The 21013-nt window shown below is 59.0% G+C and overlaps 1 protein-coding gene across 1 annotated transcript; it reads left to right on the forward strand.

Moving 5' to 3' along the window:
- Positions 1-339: 339 nt before the first annotated feature.
- ZNRF1 (zinc and ring finger 1) lies at positions 340-20891 on the forward strand. Its single transcript, XM_054198139.1, is given in 6 exon segments — positions 340-878; positions 880-1240; positions 18228-18323; positions 18967-19072; positions 19177-19267; positions 19406-20891. Coding segments are annotated over 5 exon segments (714 nt in total). The 5' UTR covers positions 340-785; the 3' UTR covers positions 19235-19267; positions 19406-20891.
- The last annotated feature ends 122 nt before the right edge of the window (positions 20892-21013 follow it).

Genomic DNA, 21013 nt, shown 5'->3' on the forward strand with positions numbered 1-21013 from the left:
GGGCCTCACCGGCGGTACCGGCCCGCTTAGGCCCGGCCTGCCCGGTGGGGCGGCCTGCGAGCGGTTCCGGCCTCGCTGCCCGCTGGGTGAAGGAGGTGGAGGGGGGTGTCGAGGCCTGTGCTCCGCGGGGCAGCGCCCGCCCGCCGGGGGTAGTGTCGCCACAGCCACCGGCAGAGCCGCGGCGGCGAGCGCAGGCCCCGGCAGCGGCGGCCAGCAGCAGCGCAGGGGTTAAGGGCGGCGGGCCGGGGGGGGCCGGGGGCGGGAGCATGCGTGCTGCCGGCCTCTATTGTCTCCGGCGCGGCGCCGAGCATCCAGGCGGCTGGCGGCGGCCGGCAGCGAGGCCCTGCCCGGCCCCGGCGCAGCGCAGCGGAGCGGGGCGAGGCGCCCCCGCCGCCCCCCGCCGCCCCATGGGCCGCAGCTGATCGGCCGCCCGGTTGCCGGCCGCGCACCGGGCAGGAGAGAGGCGGGCGGAGCGACCCGGCCGGCGTCCTCCCCACCCCCGCTTCATCCCGTTCTCCCCCCCTTCCCCCCCCGGAGCCCTCGGCGGGCCCCGCCGGGGGTAACGGCGGCGGCGGACTCGGGGTTCCCTCGCCCCTGCGGGCCCGGCGGGGGGAGGATGCCTGGGGCGGGGATGGGTTTTCGCCCGTAGCTCCTTCCCCCCCCCCCTCCCCCCTAACCCCCCCTTCCCCGCTTCCTTCCGCCCCCTCTCGCCTCCCGGGGGCGGCGCGGCCCCGTTCCCCGCGGGGGGCTGTCGCTCGGCTCCCTCCGGCCCCGGCGGCGCCCATATGGGGGGCAAGCAGAGCACGGCGGCCCGTTCGCGGGGTGCCTTCCCGGGGGTGTCGACGGATGACAGCGCCGTGCCGCCGCCGGGAGGAGGGGGGGGGGGGGCCGCCCCCCTTCGGCCATTACCGGGCGGGCGGCGGCGGCGGCGCCATGGGGCTGCGCAGCCGCTCCGTCAGCTCGGTGGCCGGGATGGGCATGGACCCCGCCACCGCCGGCGCCGTCCCCTTCGGGCTGTACGCGGCGGCGGCCCGGGCGGCGGGGGAGGCCGAGAGGGCCCCGGGCGGCGGCGGTGGCGGCGGCGGTCCGGGCTCCGACTCCACGTACGCCCATGGCAACGGTTACCAGGAGACGGGAGGCGGTCACCATAGAGACGGGATGCTGTACCTGGGCGCCAGGGCCTCGCTGGCCGATGCGCTGCCCCTCCACATCGCACCGCGGTGGTTCAGCTCGCACAGCGGTGAGTGCCGGGCTCCCCGGAGCCTTCCTTCCCCCCCCGCCCCCGCCCCATTCCCCGGCTTCCCTTCCCTCGGTGGGGACGGGTCACCCGGTAACGGGGGGGCTGCACACTCCCTCCCCTGGCTGGTCAAGCCCCGTTGTGCCAAACCTGAAGGAAGGACCCCCATCCCCTCCCCGGCACGGGTGCGTGGGTGAGCACCGGGACCAGTGTCAAGGTCAAGGGGGGAAGGGGCTGTGGAGGAAGGGGAGCTTTCTAGAAGGGAGATGATCTGGCTTTGGGATGCCAAGCGGTGGATGTGGTCTGTCTCCCCCTCCCCTCGACCGGGGGGGGGAAAGCGGTCTGAGGGTGCCGTAGCTTGAGCCCTTGGTTTTGAGTACCAGGCTGAGCTCCTCGTGTCTCTTCTGAAGGTGTTTGGGGGGTGCCAGTCAGGTACAGCAGTGCCCGTGCCTTAGAAACTGGGAAGGAGGCAGAGGAAACCTTTGAAAAGGAGGTGTGGGAATTTTTTTTCCCTTTGTTTCATCTGATAAAGGGCCAGGGAGAGGCCAAAGCGGGTTTTCTCATTCAAGCCAGCTGGCACTGTTGTGGTGCCGAGGAGGAAGCAGAGGAGGAACTGCCTGCCTCTTTAGCAGGGCTGGGGAGCCGGCTGGGCTCCCTTGCAGGAAACCTGTCAGGCTAAGGGAGGGGGCGAGGTTTCTCCCATCCTCACCCTCGTGGCTGGACCCTTCTATGTGTCCCGGTGTCTGGAGAGGAGCTCTGGCTGCAAGCAGGGCTGTGTCACTGACCTAGTTTTGGCTGGGTACAGGGAGCGAGGTGGGAGGTCCTCCCTTCCCCTCCTGGCTAGAGGGGAAGTCATTTCAGGGATGTCTCCTTGCGTTTCCTGGAATAGTCTGGGATTTCTCTCCCACCCAGCCCCCTTGCAAACGCCGTAAGTGTTCTCCTTGCATGACGTGGTCTGGGAATTTCATAATACGCCTTGGGACAATGCCTCATTTTCAGGAAGACTTGAAACTGAACCAGTGGACAAGAACAAAGTGCCAAACGAGGCTCGCGGGGCCCATTTTCCTACTTCCATCTTGGGATTTTTCACCATTACCCAGGCTCTGGGGGCTGTTCCTCTCAGTTAGATCGAAACCATGCGTCTTGCATTGCATCCTCCGTGACAGAAAGCCCCGGGCCCAGTTCCTATTGATCCGGATAAGCCGGGCACTTGCAGTCCTCCCTAGCAGATGGAGAGGGCCGGCTGGCATGTGGCGCCAGAGTTGAGATCGAGCGCTTCTGCAAACTTTTTCTTGCTCTGTGACCTTGCACAGGCTCTGCCGCCACTCTGGTTTTTAAACACAGAAGGAAACGAAGGTGCAGCATCCTTCCAGGTATTCCACAAGCCTCTTGGGCGAATGATTGCCGTGGGGCCTTCGGCTGGTGCTGGAGCAAGGAGGGTTTCGTTACAGAAACACCCTGTGGCTAATCTGTACATAGAGGTAGTCGGTCAGCGAGTGTCAGTTACATTAAATTATAGTTCTCAAAACTGCAACGCTGAGAGGCGAAAACCTGTTCGTAAAAATAAACCAGCTGCAAAATGGAGTAAGCTTTCTCCAGCTGCTCATGCAAGTTAGTGCTACGCTGCTAAGTTAAACCTGGTGCCCTTGGAAGATTGCAGCACGAGCTGTGGGAAGTGCTGCAAGAACTGGGTTTCTCTGGTGCCTCTTTTGGGGCCCTCTGAGAGCGTTTGAGCTGTGCCGAAGCGTGCGCGGGCAGCAGCGAGAGCCGTTTAGTCCATGCCAAAGCCTCTCCCGGGGGTGATTCTTCCTCCTTGCTAATTAATAGCAAAAGGAGCGGAGGATGCTTAAAAACCGTTCTGAAAACTTGTCGGAGCTCATTAAACTTTTGTGTTCTTCCTCTTAGTGTAAGAGGTTAATGGAGGATTTGGAGTCCGAGGGGAAGTAAGCCACCTCAAGATTGCTAAAATTCCTGCTAATCTCCCATTGTAGCTGGTTAACCTACAGCAGGGCAGTCAGGAGCTACTCGCTTCTTCCCCCCCGTGCCTCCCCATCGACCCGCTCCTCTGGCGGCGCTGAGCCACTCCATTAGCCACGGGAAAGTGCTGAAGCAGCAGTGCTCCGGTAAATGGAGAGGAGCTTTGACATTGCTGCGCGTGACTGTCCCTGCTCCTTTGGGAGGACAACTCGAGGGTGGGGATGAGGGGACCCGCCGATGCACCAAACCCGCTCAGGAGGATGCGTGCCTGGGGGTCTCGAGGATCTGCCCGGGTTTCTGTGCTGCTGGGAGGAGAGGACTCCCCCAAACTCTGCGGCTAACAGGACTGGAGGGTGGATCCTTGCCCCCTTTCCTCCTGCCTCCACGCAGGCTGGAGACCTGGATGGCGCCGTTCTCGGCACACGGGAAAGGTCGTGTCCATGGGCTTGCTCTTTCAGGAGTACTTGGGTTGGGGGAAGAGCCGGGAGCCTCAAAGTGCAACCTGGGCTCTGTGGAGACCTCAGTGGGACAGTGAGGAGCCCTGGCTTAATGACAGTGATAAGCTGCTGTCATTGTGTCAGACTGTCCACGATAATAGGAGCACGCAGATAGGCTTGGTGCCTCACCGCTCCCTTTATCTGTGATGCGGATTTTGTGTGCCTCTCCGGCTGCTTCATGGCTCCTCCGGCCCACCAGCAAGGACCCCGAGGGCTGAGCCAGGGTGGGCTGAGCTCCCTTCTCCCTGGCTGGTGTCACTCCTTCCCCCTCTCTGCAGTCAAAGGCTTGTAGAAGAGCCAGGCGTGCCTAGGGAGGGAAGAGAGGAGGGCTGCTCTTGGGAAGACGGTGTGGAGCAGGATTGAGAAGTGGTCGCCAGGGCCAGCATATGCTGCAGCATCGCTGTAGGGTGCTGTGGGTCATGATGGTTGGCAAGGAGAGCCTGTTGCCGGATTGCTCCAGGCTTCCTGGGCACAGGGACTGAAGGAGCAGTTACGTACTGGTGGCCTCTAGCCCTTCCAGGGCCAGAAGAGGAGATCTGCTGCTCTTATCAATAGCAAAGCCTAAAAGCATCTTTCAAGCAGGGTGGGCGAGGGGGCTCCGACCTTTGTGGTAGATAGAGCTTGTCCCTCTCTCTGAGGGAACAGCACCTCCCTGAGTAAGTGGATCCCATTTCCTGACGCGGATTTTCCTAGGTGTGTCTGCCATCCGCACAAGTGACACAACTGCTCCAGCTCCACCTGAAACTGCTCTGGGATTTCCTTGTCTGCCTTGGGTTTCTGAGATTGGCTTCTTGGTGTACATTGGTGGACGACGACAAAATGTCTTCTGCAACTTTGGAATTTCCTTGTAACACTTGACCCTGTCCCTGTAGCTTCATGACCATTAGGTCTTCTCGGCAAAGCCAAGGCCAGTGGGAAGAAGGGAGGAAAAGGAGACACGTGTAGTTTAATGTTGCGTTTCTCCAGCTTTGTGTGGTTCTCTTAGTAACGCTCATGTTATTCATCTTCATCAGAGGATCTTGGGGAGTTTGCAGAGGCTGTAAGTAGCTTAAAGTTTATCTGGAAATCCCCCTCATCACCCAAAGCCCTTGAGTGTTTGAAGCTCTAATAAATCCATATCTCCCTGTCTGCCAGCTAGCCCAAGGAAATGCCTAGCTCATCCTTCTGTGCGGAGCCATCAGGAATGTCGCGGGCTTTCCGTGCATGGACAAAACCAGCTGTTTGTCCTGGATGCTGGCTGCAGCAACGTCGAGAGGGCTCCTATGCCAAGTGAGCTGCTTCGTTCTCAGCAGTGCCTTGTCCGGAGCAGGAGAGATGGGTGTCCTGGTGGAGAGACGGCAGCCAGGCTGCTGGGCTGGGTCCTCATCCAGGCAGGGTTAGAAAGTGAAATAAGCTGGAAGCACTCTTTGATCCGGCTCTGGAGTAAGGGATGTGAAATAGGGATCACTTGTTGGAAGGTGAGCTGAAGGTGTGTGTGAACACCTGTGTTGGGCAGCCCTGGTCTCTGCCCAGCTGGAAGGAGGCAGGCCTGTGGTGTATGTACGCTTGTGCTCTGACAGCTTCGAGTCCTGAGCCTTTTCTCGCCGGTGCTTGGCGATCCGCGCTGCTGAGCTAGTCCTGCCATTGCAATCTCTACACCAAAACCAGAAGGCTTAATTCTAGGTGTCTAGTCAGCGAGCTGCTGGAGGGAGTTCGCTTTCATCCCTGACTTTTCTGCCACCAACTTTTCGACGTGCAGACATTGAAAGTGTTTCCTTCCCCCCTCCTCTACAGGGGCTAGGCCGGGGGAAGGGCACCCCAAGGTCTGCAGGAACTTGCCATTGTGAATCTATTTTTGCACCTGGAAATTTCCAAAGGAGACTGTCCTCAAACCGTCTTTTTGTGGGTTTGGTGCTGGTGACTGCCTGGCAGACGGGTTGGGCACCTAGAGTGTTGCCAGGCCTGCGGATTAGGTTTAGAATTGTCTAGGTTGGAAGGGACCTTTCAGATCATCGAGTCCAAAAATTGTTGGGAAGTGGTGCAGGAACGGTCCTGATGAGTCCCTAGGCCAGAGATATTCAGCCGTTGGACTCCTCGGGTCTGGAGGGGTTGCTCTTCCGCTTCTGCCTTCTCCGAGCCGGCTGCAGGACAGCATATTCCTGGGGGAAGAGGCAGCAGCTACCTTGGAAGAACGAAGCAGTGAATACCAGAAGATGGGAGACTGGAAGGCAGCTTTAATGCATGCCAGACCCGCAGCCTGGAGATGAAGTTTAAGTGTGTCAACGTTGGCGTTGTGCGTGAGAAGCCGGTTATCTTCATTCTCCGCAGCGAGAGCTAGCGCAGGCTGTCGCTGCGCTGCCTCGCCACTCCGGTGCCCGCTGAAATCTCTCGGCCGCCTTCCCCAGCAGTGAGGCACTAATTGCTGGGGGTACTAACTGGCATGGCTGGGCTTGCTCCTCTCTAAACCTGGGCGTAAATGAGCTCGGGGAGCTGGGCGCCTTCCCCCCCCTGCCCTCCACACACAGGTACGCTCCAGAGATGCTGCAAACGATGCTCTCGTGCGCCCTGGGCTGACCCACTTCCCAGCCAGGATTGTCTTCCTGGTCCGTGACGTAAGTTTATCCCATGTTGGTTTGTTTTGCTGAGATGCTTGTTTCGGTGAGTGGAATAACGGTAAAGGCTTCTCTTATTTATTAATGTGCTATTAGGGCTTGTCGCTCTCTCTCTCCCCCCCTCCTTCTCTCCCGCTCTCTCGTTCGCTGGCCGGAGGATCAATCAGATGCAGACATCTTTGGTGGAGGAGCGGTACCAGGGCTGGCGCCTGGCCAAGGGAACCGCAGAGAGTCATGGGAAAATACTGCTAAATGCCGAAAATTAATTTCAAGAGAAACGCAGGGAGGGAGAAAAACCCACTTTGGAGGAGGAGGAAAAAAAAATAAAATAAAAAAAGCTTTTTTTTTTTTTTTTTTTCTCCCCCCCTCCGATGTAATCTCCCATGTGACAAATCGGACAGGCAGCAAAGAGCTCTTTGTATGAATGAATTCCCTCTGCGGGAACCGGTCCCGTGGCCCCCTGGCCAGCCGGTGGGCAACCACGAGGTGTGTCTTGTTGCCTCTGCTGCTGGTACACTGAAACCCCAGATGTTCAATACTTGGGTTTGAGTAAATGTGACCTGGTTGTCTCCTGATTGCGTTGAAAATTGAAATCATAAGGGCTTGCGAGTGACTTACGTGGAGTGATGCTGTAAAAGCAGCAGGTCCTGATGCAGAGTGTTTTAGCCACCTGCTCTGGCGTGGCTCTGCAGCATGGTGCAACAAGCCTCCCTCTCTAAGGCAGACCCATTTTTTATTTCAGATAGAGCAGGAGTGGCTAAAGTTGGGCCTTGGAGGTCTCGCCGGCACCGGTCCCACTTTTGGATGTGATTGAACCTACTGGGGGCTTGGGTCTCCCCCCAGGGATGCTCCCGCTGTCTGTCCCTGGTGGGTGCTGCTTGGCCAAACGCTTTCGCTCCGTGCTTTCTGGTGGGAGGCCGTGGGGAGGTGCAGCTGCAGGAAGCCCTGCTGCCCTGGGGCCTCTTCTCCTGCCGCTGCACAGCGTTTCCCGTGGGCAGAGCGGGGCTGCCGGCGGGTTTCCTGCCCCGCCGGACTGTGGCGGAGGGACAGGGGCTGCTTTTCTCTTGGTGTGCTTTAACTTTCCAGCCTGCTGCGGGTCCCACGTGGCCCACGGTTTGAGGAGGGTGGTGGGGAGAGCTGGGGAGCCGGCAGGCAGCTGGTCTCTGTGCCGTCACCATGGGGCTTGGTCCATCTGTGGTCCCTGTGCGCTGCTGGGTTTGTGCCGCACGCTCCCGGCTGAGCTCAAGTGGATGCATCGCTCAGCGCTGCCATCGTCCTTCCCCGGGCCCTGATGGCAAGTTTATGGGCAGGTGGAGGTGTTTGGTACAAGGTTTGCTGGTGGGGATGGTGCCTCGCCATTGGAGAGGCTGCAGTGCACCTCTGAGGTGGAGCTGACTCCTCTCCTTCCCCGCGGAGCCGAGCTGCACTGGCCAGTGTGGGCAGCAGGTTGGTCCCCGGGAGAATTGGGGTGTCGTGATGCTCAGGGAGGTGGGGGGTGAATTAGCTCGGGGAATTCCTGGCTCTCCGCACCTGTGCACGCTCGTGCAGCTGTGGGCCTCCCATCAGCGGTACGGAAACAAGCCCATGCGCTTTGTGCAACGGTCTCGTGCGCTTTGTAGAGGAGCAGAGAGGTGCAGTGGAAATATTTACTCTTTTGCTAGTTCTAGCAATTCTAGCAAAAATTTCCCAGGGCTGTATATTCCCAGTGAGCACCCTCGGCTCATTGAAGCTGTGTAGGGTTATGGCCACTGTTCCTGAGCGACTGTCATCTACCAGGCACAGAAATGGGGCTGGGACGGGCCCTGGTGAGGGAAGCACAGCGGCACAGATGAAGAATTGAACTGAAAGCTGCTCAGAGCTGTTTCCTGGCCCTAGCAGGCAGGACGGCGTGGCAACAGCGGGTATTTTTAGAGGCCAGCTGCCTGCAACGCAAGAGAAGGAAAGCAGCAGTCAGGCAGGAGAACGGAGTGATGCTTCCTCTGTCCCCAGCATTTTGTTGCTTCCCGGGCCGGGGCTGCTGGCGTTAAGGAGTTTCCATGTCCTCTGTGCCTCTTTGCCTGTTGCTGCCTCGAAAGGCGGCTGGTTTCATACTCCCCTCGCCTTTAGCCATGGCTGCATGTTTCTCTGATCAAGGAGGGTGGTGTCGGGGGCTCCCCTTTGCGCATCCCAGGCGATTGCATTACAGCTTGGTATGGCGGGCATTTTGGGGATTGTTTTTTGGAGAAGTCTTTGTCACCGGCGAGGGGAAAACCTGCAGTTTCTCCTGCAGCCGGGGTAATTGCAGCGATTCATTTGGGAGCTCTCCCTACAAGGCGAAGGAGCTGCTTTTTGTCAGAATTGCTGCAGGGGAATCAGATCCACCTTTCAATCCATCCATCCAAGGCCTGTATGTCTGAGCACCCTGCCTGAGCCGCCTCCACATTTCGGGTTATTCCCACCCGGATCTTGCTGCTTTGAAGCTATTGTCCATCCGCTTATTTATTGCAACCTTGATTTTGTAGCCCCTGAAGTCTGCTATTTGCCTGGATCTTACTCTTCTGAGGGTGGTTAAAGACACTTTTGATTTCTTTTGGCTCTCCCTAGACAGGTACGAAGCAGACAGCACTCTGTGGCTCACCCTGGGTGGGTGTTTCATGGGGGAATTCTGCTTCCCAAGGCCCTGCCCAGCTCTGGAAGTGGGGGTACACTGTACTTCTCTGGGTGTTCATAGAATTATAGAATGGTTTAGGTTGGAAGGGACCTTAAGGGGCCTTAAGGGACATCTAGTTCCAACCCCCTGCCCTGGGCAGGGACACCTCCCACCAGCCCAGGTTGCTCCAAGCCCCGTCCAGCCTGGCCTTGAACACCTCCAGGGATGGGGCAGCCACAGCTTCTCTGGGCAACCTGGGCCAGGGGCTCACTATCCTTGTTGTTTTTCCTTTCTCCTGGGGAAGAGAGGGCTTGAAACCCCACAGGTGGGATTTTTGTCATCTGTAGCCCTGCTGTCTTCCTCCTGTGGCTGCTGGCTGTGAGACGGCTCGGCCCTTCCCATGTTGGAGGGTGGCAGGAGCAGAGAAGGTGGGACAGCCGGGCAGGCTTGTTCCTGCCTATGGCATGGTGTGCAGCCCCTCCTGCCTCTGCTGGCAGGATCCAGCGTGGGCAGAACCCTGCCGCTCGCCCAGGGGTTCGTTCCTCCAAGATGTCGTGCTTTGTGTTTCAGAGGTTGGGCTCCCGGTGCTGCAGAAAGCCGGCTCTCTCCGCCAGCCGCCTCCGTGCTGCAAAGGCAGCCGGGAAGCACATGGGGCAGGGCTGCTCCAGAGCAAGTCCTGTGGTGTGGCCCCATCCCCGGCACAGGGGTATCTCCCAAATCCCCAGCCTCTGGCCAGAGAAGGGGAGCTCATACTGCCTTGCCAGGTGGCTCGGTGCTGTCGAGCATCCCTCCCCTCCCGTGCCATGCCCAGCAGAGGTGTGTGATCATCCTGCAGGTCTGCACCCCACTTTTTCCCCTTCCTGCTGTGCTGGTGGCCTGTGGCATCCACCAGGCATCCCTCGGCAGTTGTGGACCCTCCGGGGGAGCAGGGAGATGCTCTCTGCCATGATCCTCTTCTACCGCGTGAGGAGCTGGGGGCAGGTGAGGTTAGGGCTTGCTCTGCAGTGTGCTCCTCCCTAGGATTTTTTTCCAATTATGTCTGTCTTTTTGCAGAAACAACCAGTGTTAACTGGCCGTAAGCATTTCACAGCCATGCACTGCCCGTGGGCATAGCTCCCTGTGCCTTTCCTGCTCTGTTTGCTACTTGCTGTATAAAAATTGCCCTTTCTCTACCCTGAAAAGCAGTGCTCCGACCTTCCCACACACCCTGGGCGCTGGGGATTTCTCACTGTTGAAAACCAGTTGGCCCAGTAACTCCTGCAGCTCAGGTGTGAAGTGCCATGGCAGACCCTCCACCATGCTGTTAATGCCATGGGATGCCCGGGGAGGAGGTATTCCAGGAGCTGGATGGGATGGCTTCCCGGCAGGAGCGGGTATGTGGGTGAGATCAGTGCTCTGATCAGGGGCTCTGCTCCCCCTGCCAGCATTGTGAAGCCGGGACATGCCATCGTGTGTCCCTTCATCCTCCCAGTGAGGTCAGCTGAGCTGTGACGGAGCCTCGGCAGCGTCAAGGAGGGAGTTTTCTGCTTTGGAAAATCCCGGGGGTCAGGAGGGAGGCAGCCAGGGAGCTGCCGTTTCACCCCGCGGGGTTGGATCCGGTTGCGTTTGGGAGTGGCTCAGGTCAGGCTTTTATGCTTGAGCCTTTCCAAAAGCGGGAGTTCCTCTGGCAGCTCGGCAGCGGCTGGAGCCCGGCGGGGACTCCGTGGGTGCCTCCCCAACGGATGGCTTCGTCAGAAGTGACTCACCCCGCTGGTCCCCGCGTGACGTGTCCTCGCTGCTCCCTCCCAGCCAAGCCAAAACGTCCGACTCTCTCCCTTTCTGCTCCGATTTCCGAGTCGCTGTGTCCCACTGTGCTGACGGAGATCCCCTGCGCTCCTTTGTTTTGGCATCTGGGGCCCTCCCTTGCCCTGTTGGGTCCGTGCAGATGATTGCTGCCCACAGCAGGGCTTGCCATTGGGCTTCCTCCTTCGCACGAGAAATATTCGGGAGTAAAAAAAAAAGCAGGTATACGGGCAAACCCTTTGGAAATTCCCAGGCGTGCCTGCAGGTTCCCTCTCCTCTCTGGGCAGTGAATTTGAAACTCCGAGCATCCTTTCAGAGGTGGGGAGACAGCCCCAGGACACCCCTGCAGCTCTTCCGCGCAATGAGATGGCCCCAGGCCAGTTTTGTCACTAGCAGGAGCCCTGAATGAGCTCGTAATTTGGTAAATTCAAGCCCTGCAGCCCAAAGGCAGGAGTCTAAGGTGTTAATGCCTTCGCTGGGCTGTCGCCCAGGACCCCCCTGCTTAACTTTGCTGTTCTCTGGGATGCTAAAATTAGCTTTGGGCTACACACTCTTCCTTATGAAGCCTGTTCCCAGCAGCCTGGGGAGCGTTTCTGCGGTAAACTAGGACTAGCTGGAAGGCAGGGTGACCCTGGGAGGTTGCCTTTTTCGTCCAGGTCTGGGGGAACTGATCCTGCAGCACAGCCTGGGCTATAGGAGGGAGATGCTCTCTACCTGTAGCGTAGGTACTTTTGCTCAAAAATTGCAATTGCGGCCATGAAAGGGGCAATACTCAAACAGCAACAGGCAGGGGGGGATGCTTGGGGTGCAGAGGCTGTTTGCACGTCTTCCCTGAGGATGTGTGTGCAAGGAGGGCAGCTCTGGACCCCACGCGACTGTATAGCCGGGTCTCTTCGCCCTCCTGCTTCTCGATGTCCATGGGCTGTGGTGGAGGTGTCTTGTAGGGCTTTGGTGTGTCCATCCGCCGAGGCTGATGGCTTTGGATGCTCTGGAGCAAATCTTGTGGGGTCTCCCTCTTTCGCATCGCCTGCCCCTCCTCAACTCTCCAGCTTTCCTCAACCCAGTGTTGCAATCTGTTCTGCTTCTTCCCCTCCTCCCCCGCCTCCCCCATAAGAAACCATCTAGCTAAAAAAAACCATATTGCCTTCCAACTTGCAGCAAACAGCAAGCCTTCCAACAGCAGCCCTGGGCTGCTGCGATGTGGTGCCACCCAGCCCCTCCTGCGTTCTTCTGGCCCTAGTGGCTTCTCTACATCCCACCTGGGGCACTGATGCCTTTTCCTTGCTGCTGTGCCTCCTTTTTGAGTCTTGAGTCGGGTGGGAGCGGACAGAGGCGGCTCCAAAACCCAATGCCTTGAGCGTTAAAGCGGTGCTGGCCTTGGCCAGTTTCGTGCTCGGTGGCACGTCCCTGCCACCCTTGGCTGGCGTGTGGCTGACCTGACAGCAAACACCTGCAGCGCGGGGGCTTTGCCAGGAGCCACTGTGAACTAGGGATGGCTTTTCTTAGATGTTGCACAGGAGTGACTTCTTTTTCGGGTGCTGCTTCACATAACAAGAGTTTCTTTTCTCCCGGCTCAGCCAGCCGAACTGACTTGATCAGCAAGGAGACGGTGCGGTGGGATGGGGATGGAGCAGGACTGTCCCTTTGCCGGGGCAACAGCCTGCACCCTTGGGTTTCTCCCCAAGCGCTGCATCCAGGGATGTCCCAGCCCAGCCATGTCCCTGCTGCCTGGCTCGTCATCTGGGGCTGTCCCACTGGCGTCCCCCAGCCCTGCCTCCCTTCCGCCCCCAGGAAGGTGGGATGTCTTGTTTCCACCCCGGACCAGTCCTTTATGCTTTTCCCACCTCCCTGCAGCCTTGAATCGGGAGGAAGGGTGCTCGCACGGCCCTTTTATGGAGCCGGCAAACGAGGCCACTTAAGTGCTTTACTCCTTCCTGCCTACGTGTCCCTGCTCGTGTCAACCCTTGTGCTGCACAATAGCCCAGCACTGGCGCGGCGTTCTTGTGTCCCGCCGGGACGGCAGGCAGCGGGGCTGCGGCGGGCTCTGGCTTCTGCATCTTCCCCTGCAGCTGATGCCATTTCCTTCTGCCAGGGGAAGTGGGTTTGGCCTGATCCTGATGGGTGCTCTGGCCTCCAGGCACTTGATGCAAGTGCTTTTCTGGCGTGGGCCTTGGTGGGACGGGTCCCTGGGGCAGCTGCAAGCTGCCTCCAGGCCCCGGTGCGAGGCGGCATCGCCGGCTGCATTGCTCAGAGACTGGTGGAGCATCAGCTTCCACAGTGGGTGATGCACTCGGAAGAGGACGTCCACGGAGGTCCTCAGCTGCTGGGTCCCTGTGGTGCCCAAGCACCGGAGATGTGCTCTGCGTACCCCACGTGCCATGTCCGATGTGCCGTCCTGTGACTGTTGCTCTTAGTGAGGCTGCTTTAAACCAATAGGAAATTTATTTTCCAGGAGATGTCGGGTCTGAATATCTGCAAGATATTTGTGGGCTGTGCTGGAGCCCACGAAGGGTAAGGGAAGGGAAGAACTTGGAGTCCCTTTGCCTTACCCAATCCTGCATGCTTCTGCTTCAGATGGACTGACTGGGCCCGTAGACATGGTCTTTCGGTCTTTTCCTCCTCTCTGATCAGTTGCATATTTTTTGTTAAAGATGATCCATCTCTTCTAGCTTCTACCTGGTGCCGGTTCAGCTGGCAATGTCAGGGAAGCCACGGGAGGAGGTGTGATGCTCAGGGTTTTCGTGGGAAGGAGGAAGCATCAGAACTCGGCTTCAGCTGGATGTTTGGACCAAATATTCCCTGTATTTGTCTTGTACTCGGCCTCATCCTCACCTGGTGTGAGGCAGCTCCCTTGGCCGGGGGCCCAGGATGCTCTCTGGAGACATGGAGGTAGGCTGTGCAGCTGAGGTTTCCAGATCTCCCATGGACATCAGGCAGCCTGGTGCTCACCCCTGAGCTCTCTGGTGCTCGGGGTGTCCCGTGGGATGTCTGGGCCACTGGGAGAAGGACCCCTCCTGGGGTGGGTGTGTTTTTTGGGGCATTTGTGTAGCTGCTCTCACACACAGGGCTCTGGGTTTATCCTGCTGTGGTAGCTGGGGATCCCTTCGGTGAGTGCTACTTGCTATGGGGTGGGTTGCTGGGGTTGCACCCACTCTCTTGCACCTGGGCTGCTGCTTCCCCTGCCTTCAGGGCACGTCATCCCCCACCAACGTCTTCCTCGCCTTGCTGGAGGCGCTGCTCAGCAGTGAAGCTGCTGCTCCTCGCATTTCGGCCATCTGCTAGTGATAGAGGCAGGTTCTCCTACTGCTGGGGCAATGCCACATCTCCTGGTGGCATCGTAGCCTGTAAGTGATCCATCTGGAGGCACACCGAGCTAGCAGAGGGTTTGTGGAGTGAACGTGGACGTGGTATGTGCCTTTCCCTGCAGTCAGGGGTGGCGTTGGACACCGTGGATGCCATCTCGCCCGTCCCCGAGGTGAGCAGCCACTTCCACTCGCAGGATGTGGTGTGGTTGACCCCATTGTAGTGCTTGGTGGCTTCCCCAAGCCACGCAGGTTGCTGCGGGCATCGCTTGTAGACAAAAGTGATGGGAATTTCCTGTCCCGGCTTCAGAAGAAGCAGTGTTTGAGATGTTTACAGGTGGGCTGGGGAGGTGTCTTGAGCCCCCCATCGCCACCAAAGCCCCGGCAGCCTGTGTGGCGGTGCTTTAGGCACCGTGAAGGTTAACCACGGGGCTTTTTCAGCTTGCATAGGACATGGTGGAGGTTTTCAGAGGTTCCCAGCTTTGCTTTGCCCAGCTCTCTAAAATTAACCATGTAACCTTCCTAAAAATACTCAGAGGGCAGTAGCCCCTGGAGAGCACCAGGCACTGCTTGCTCCTGGTTTCTAGACCAAGCCGTTGGAGAGATGAGATCACCTGGCAATGTTGTCTCTCCCAGCCCTGGAAAGCCCTTGGCTTTCTCATAGTCTCCTGCAGGATACAAGAGCCCAGGTCTGGATCCGAACTTGCCTTTCCGGGCCAGCCTGCTTCCCGCAGCACCTTCTTCTTCCTCGCTTGCTCCTGGCAAGAGCCGGTGCCTGCCTGCACATCTCTGGGTGCGGAGATGGTGCCAGCTTCAGGTTTAACGTGCCGCAGGCAGGAGCATCACCAGCTGCCTTGGGAGGGAGGAAGGGTCCATGGCCTTTCCCCGGAGCATCCCCCGAGCTTCCCTGTGGGCGTGGGAGGCCCAGCCGAGGAGGAATAGCTTGGCCCTTCCTCTCTCTCATTTATGTTTTTTTTTTGTTAGGCATGTGGGAGGAGGGCGGAAAGGGCTCGAGGAGGAGGGAGGGAGCTGAATTTTCCATGAGCAGCTGTCAAAATGTAATCTCCTGCGTCGCTCGGGCTGGCAGCTTAGGCAGGATAAATTAACGGGGATTTCGGGGAACGTGGAAAATACCATTGCCCGGAGGGGGCCGGCTGCTTAGGGAGCGGCCCTTTCATCCGCAGGACCGGCTCGGAGCCCCAGCGCCTGCCGGAGCCACGAGGGATGCTCCCAGGCGCCGCCAGGTGCCGGCTGTCCCCTGGCCTCGGTGGTTTTCCATCCACCACCTTCCCCCAAAGGTCAACCGGAGAAGGGGCGAGGGAGCCTGACTCCCATCTCTGCCTCCCTTTCCCGCTGGCGGGGGGCTCCCCACGGCTCCTGCCGGGGAGGGGGACGCCGGCAGTTGCTCCTGCAATGCCAAGTATTTGTGCCGACAGCTGGGGTGCAGGGTGGCCCCCGGCCCCGGGGGCCTTTCCGCGCCAGCTCCTCGCTCCCGCTCAGACCCAGGAATTCATGCAATTGCGTTTTCATAGTTTTATATATTTTTTTTTTTTTCCCCTCCATCTTGCGAAATGCAGAGCCAGGGAAGCGTGTCTGCTTCTGCGCCTGGCTCAGCCCCCAGCCCCGTGCGGCGGCCAGCGTCTGTGGCTGGAGCACGCCGCGCACGTGCTGGGGTTTGAGCGCCGGTCCCTCCGTCTGTGCAATGTCCCCACGTCCTTGCCACGGGGCCACGGTGGCACTGGGGGTCCCCGTCCCCCAGGGAGCACCAAGGAGCGTGATGGGTGTTTGTGCTGGCTATTTATAAACGTGTTAAAGCTACCCCAGCTAGCAAAGAGGCCTGGCAACAGCTGCTCACCGGAGCCTGCAGAGAGCCCTGCTCTTTCCCCGGTTCCTGCTGCTTTGCCTGTGGTCGTGCTCCGGTAGCCGTGGACCGGGTGGTCTCATCCGGAGCTCTCTCCCTTCGCCCCCATTGCACATCTCGTAGGATCCCTTCGGGTGCTGCTGGAGCTGGCAGATCTGGGGCAGCTGTTTAAAATAACACATTGGCACAGAAAAAAGGGGGGGGACCAGCGAAAACGAGGTCTTTCTGGGCGGTGCATGGGGGACGGGAGATAACCTCAGCAAATGCTTTGCCCTGACACCCAGTTTGCAGCCGAAACACCTTTTCCAAAGGGAGCCCTTTGCAGCTGCCCCATGCCAGGGGCTCCCTGCTGGAAACTGGTCCCCGGAGCTTCCCCAGTAGGGACCAGTGCCCGAGGTGCTGGCAGACCGTCCGAGCAGGATCGGTTCAGCCGGGGACAGGGACAGGCGGGATGCCAGGGTAGCCGAGAGACGGGGAAGGTGTCTCACAAGGAGAGACCAGTTGGGTCTTGCAGAAGGCAGACTGGGAGGCTATCTGAGCCCGCTCTATAAATACACCAGGTGGGTAAACACTTGGGAGGAGAAAAAAAACAAAACCAACCAACTATTTCAGCTAATGGGCAACTGCTGACACAAGGTATAAATCGGTCAGGAGTAAAATTAGGCTGGAGAGGAGGAGGCAGATGGGTGCTGCTGCCCGCCAGGCTCCGGCTGCCGGCACTGCCCTTTTGGCCGGGGCTTGGCGCAAATGGGGCTGGACTCGCAGCAGAGACCCCCATGGCTTGGCCCAGCTGGGACAGGGATGTGTCCCTGTGGTGGCGCGCTGCGGGCCAGCCCGACACCCTGCTGGGGGGAGCCCTGGGCTGGAGGGCTCCTTCTTTTAGCAGGTCCCTCTAGAGCCAGTCCCCCACCACCCATGGTGTTCATCCTTGCTGTGCCCTCCTGGGAAATAACCACCCTCCGGAGGGGCAGGAGTTGGTATCCCTGTCCTAGGCTTTCATCCGGGGAGCTGGGAAGTAATCTGTATTTATCATCGCTGCTAACGAGAGGGTGCTCGGGTGTCGAGCAGTTATCCTGGCTGTTTGCATGGCAGAGGCCTTGAGCTGCCTCCCATTAAAGCCACCCGCACTTTCTCCCTTCCAAGAAGCAAAAAAAAAAAATGCCCTCGCCACATCCACGTGGTGGCAAACAAGAACCTGATTCATCCTTAGATAATTTGTGTATGTTCCTCTCCTCTTCTTTCCTGAGCAGCCTTTGCATATATATGAAGAAAGCTCTTAAGCGGCACTGCAGTCAAACCTGATCTGCTTTTAGAAGACAGGTCCTTAAATTACCCTCTCCCTCTCTGCAGGCAGGGAATTGCTAGATACTCTGGTGCGAACCCATGGTGGCGGTGGTGGCACGCATATGCTCACTGCATCGCCTTGAGCCCGCCTGCGCTGGGCAGTGACAAACCCACGGCCTCGAGTCCCGGGCCGGTGACCTGCAGGGCTGGTTGGGGTGTTGATCCCCGGGAGTTTGGGGCTCAGAAACCTGGGTTTGGGGCAGCCTCGCTCGGTGACGCTGGGCATGATGCTGTGGTAGTCTGCATGGCTCGAGCAGGTGGTGGCACCGCTGTGATACCCTTGGCACCAGCCGGGCTCCATCCTCACACCCAAGGAAGGACGCAGGGCGGATCTGGCCATCACGGCCAGCTTCATCCAAGAGGTCTGGGTCAGCAGGCAGGTCCAGGTGACAAGGCAAGGCCAAGGTCAAGCTGGGACATTGCCCTGCGGGATGCCCCTGCTCCTGGGGCTGCTGGCTGGCATCGGTGGGGCGAGCACCCACCTCGCTCCTGCAAAAAGCTGGAGAAAGCGGCAATTTGGGCTCGCGGCTCCAGCCTGCCTGTCCTCTGCTGTGGCCCTACAGAAAAACCTCCTTCCTTGCAGCTTTTCTGGGGCTGAGCTACGACAGCAGGGACGGTGCTGTCCTGGAACGGGGACGTGCCCCTGCACTTGCCAGCCGTGGGGTGCTGCGTGCCCCAGGCTGCTCATCGCCCTTTAAGGTCCAGCAGCTGCTGGTGGCCACGTGTGCGCTGCCTTGGCACAATCTCCATGCCCTCTGCGCGGTGGGCACAGGGACAACCGGCGCGCCGGCTTGGGCGGCTGTCCCCTGTCCGGTGGCTGTCCCCAGCGCCGGCAGGGACAGGATGAGCGGGTGCCCGGCGGGCGCTGCGTGGGGTGCGCGGCACCATGCAGGCGGCAGGTGAGGGGCTGCCGTGCCCCGCTATGGCCTCGGGGACTCCCCGGGATGCGGGATGAGTTCTTCTCCTCCTCCTCGCTCTAAGGGCTTGTCTCTCCACTCTCCCTCCAGGTTTCAAGTGCCCCATTTGCTCCAAATCCGTGGCTTCTGACGAGATGGAAATGCACTTTATCATGTGTCTGAGCAAACCTCGCCTCTCCTACAACGGTAAGGGCTGGCGGCCAGGCTGTGCGGGGGGACACGGCGTCCTGCCGGCTTGGGAAGGCTCCGGGCAGGCTGGAGAGACGCTTGCAGGCGGCTCGGCTGGGCTTGCCAAGAGGGCTGTGCTCCAGCAGAGCGGTGCAGCTCACAGTCCCGGCTCCGCTCCGTTTCCCTGGCATGGCTTGGTCTCGCTGCTTTTGCCTTGGGACCCCTTGCCACACGGCCTCCTCCCTGTGCTGCTCGCCACGGCGTGCTGTGCTGGAGGGAGCCATCCCGGCTAGGGCAGGCGACGTGTGTCCTCCTGGGCTGCCCCTCTGGAGGGTCATTGCCTTCCTCGCCTCCTCGCTGGCAGCGGGACTGAGCGCTGGTCTGCACACTCGTGCGTCTCCCGTCCTCCCTCCCATCCTCCCTCAGTGATGCTCACCCCCTCCTCGGTGATGCTTTTTTGGAAGTCAGGGGTGGGGGGGGTCTTCACTGCAGCCGCCCCAGCCCCATCTTCCCCCTGTGCCTCCCCCCGAGCCTCCTACCGCTTCCTGGTTGCTGTGTCCCGGCTGCCTCCGTGGATGTGGCTCCCCTCCATCCTGGGAAGGGGGACGCCGCAGGGGACCGTCCGTGTCTCACCGCTGTCCTCTCCTTTCCTCCCCCCCAGATGACGTGCTGACCAAGGATGCCGGCGAGTGCGTGATCTGCCTGGAGGAGCTGCTGCAGGGGGATACGATAGCCAGGCTGCCCTGCCTCTGCATTTATCACAAAAGGTACCGCCGCCTGCGAGGGGACGCAGCCGGCCGTGTGGCAGGGGGACAGGCGGGGACATCCCGAGACTCGGCGGCACGGTGGTGACGTGCTTTTCTCTCCCCAGCTGTATAGACTCATGGTTTGAAGTGAACAGATCTTGCCCGGAGCATCCTTCTGATTGACCCGCCGGGCGTGCTTGCTGACTTCTCTCTAAGGTGAGCCCACGGTTGGCTGTTCCGATGGGATTTACCTGCACTGGGTTTGAATCCGGGGCCAGGAGGGGAAGGTGGGGTGGGATGGGGTGGCCGCGGCTCCTGCTCCTCACCTGGCATCGTCTCTCTCTGCCTTTGCAGGGCACCTTGCTGTACCTGCTGTACCTCCTCTCCCCGTCCTCCCCGCCCCGCCTGGAGTTTTGGGCTGACTTTAAATTCCTCGAGAAGACAAAAATAAAACCCAGAAACTTGAATCCACTTGGGACAACAGCGAATTATTTTTTTTTAATTATTATTTTATTATTATTATTTGTTTTGTTGGTTTTTGGGGTTTTTTTTGAGTTAGTTTGTTTGTTTTGTTTTTTTTTTAATTTAAAAACAAAGAAACATCCAGGAGAAGACAGTGTGAGAAAAGCGGAGCGACCTGCTCTCCCCTCCGCAGCCGCTGGTCACCAGGAGAGCTCTGCCCACCAGGGAGACCCCAGGGACGCCCTCGGCCGAAACCCTGCCATGATGTTTGGCTTTTTCTCCCCGAAACGAAGGGGAAAGCTGCCGGGGGACAGCCGGCCAAACGGAGCACCCGGCATTTCTCACCGGCAACCCCCCCACCTCCCACCTGGACTCACCCGGGGGCTCTGCTCGGTTTTTTTGCACTGACTTAAATGGGAATTTTCTCCTCTCTCCCGTCTCCCTTTTGGAGATCTTCACCCCGGCCTCGGCAGCGTGAGATGGGGACTCTGCCCCACGCCGGGAGCGGGGCCACTGCTCCCCCCTGCTGAGCCGCGGCCGGGGGGGGGGGTGGGGTGGTGGTGTCCGTCTTTCAAGTGTTTACAACGAGAAAAAAAAAAAAAAGAAAAAAAGGAAAAAAAAAAGAAAAAAAAGGGAAAAAAGAAGAAAAAAAAAAACAAAACGAAGAGAAAAGCTAGGAAAAAAAAAAAAAAAACGAAAAAAAAAAACAAAAAAAACAAAAAACCAACCAACCAACCAACCAAACCACAACTGAAGCTTCGTGTTGACTGGCGTGTTCTTCGATTTGAGCTTCCCTGCCCCGGTGATGTTTACAGACTGGTCACTCTTTAACTCAGCTATAACCACTCAGAGACTGGAGAGCCGCAGCATCCCCGCCGCCCCCCCCCTTCTCTGCCACCCCCCGCCTCCCCCCACCGGGCTCCTCTTGCCAAAATCGCCACCCCCCCCCCCCTTTTTTTTTTTTTTTCTTTCCGTCTCCTTGGAGTCCAACTCGTTGGAGGAGGGTGCAGGGGAAGGCCCCCCCCTCCATGGCCACCCCGGCCGCGGGGGTGGCTTTGCCGGAGGTGCCAAGATGGAGTTGTTTCATGGCAGTGACACCCCCCCCCCCTCCCCAGCCCATCCCCGTCCCCTCCTGGCGCGGCGGGTGCATTTTCGTTGGTGAGACCTCCCCTGCCGGTGGCCGTGCCCCTGCGGGAAACCTTTCTGTATTTATATATTAAAAAAAAAAAACAAAAAAACAAAAAAAACCAAAACAAAAACGGGGTAAAAAAAACCAACCTTAAAAGAGTTCAGAGCTTGGGGGGAGCTTCCTTCATTAGTCAAGGTGTTTTGATATGGTATTAAAACAATGTTCAATAAAATATTCACTGTTATTTTATTTCACTGGCTTTCTTGGTGAAGCAGGCGATGCCTGCAGGGTCTCCCAGCGCCCTTCCCCCCTCCCCACCGCCGATGCCCCCCCTTCCCCATGTCCACTTGGCATGGGGACGGCCGTGGTGG

This window comes from Rissa tridactyla, chromosome 4 (assembly GCF_028500815.1).
Source record: "Rissa tridactyla isolate bRisTri1 chromosome 4, bRisTri1.patW.cur.20221130, whole genome shotgun sequence".
Taxonomy (NCBI): Eukaryota; Metazoa; Chordata; class Aves; order Charadriiformes; family Laridae; genus Rissa; species Rissa tridactyla.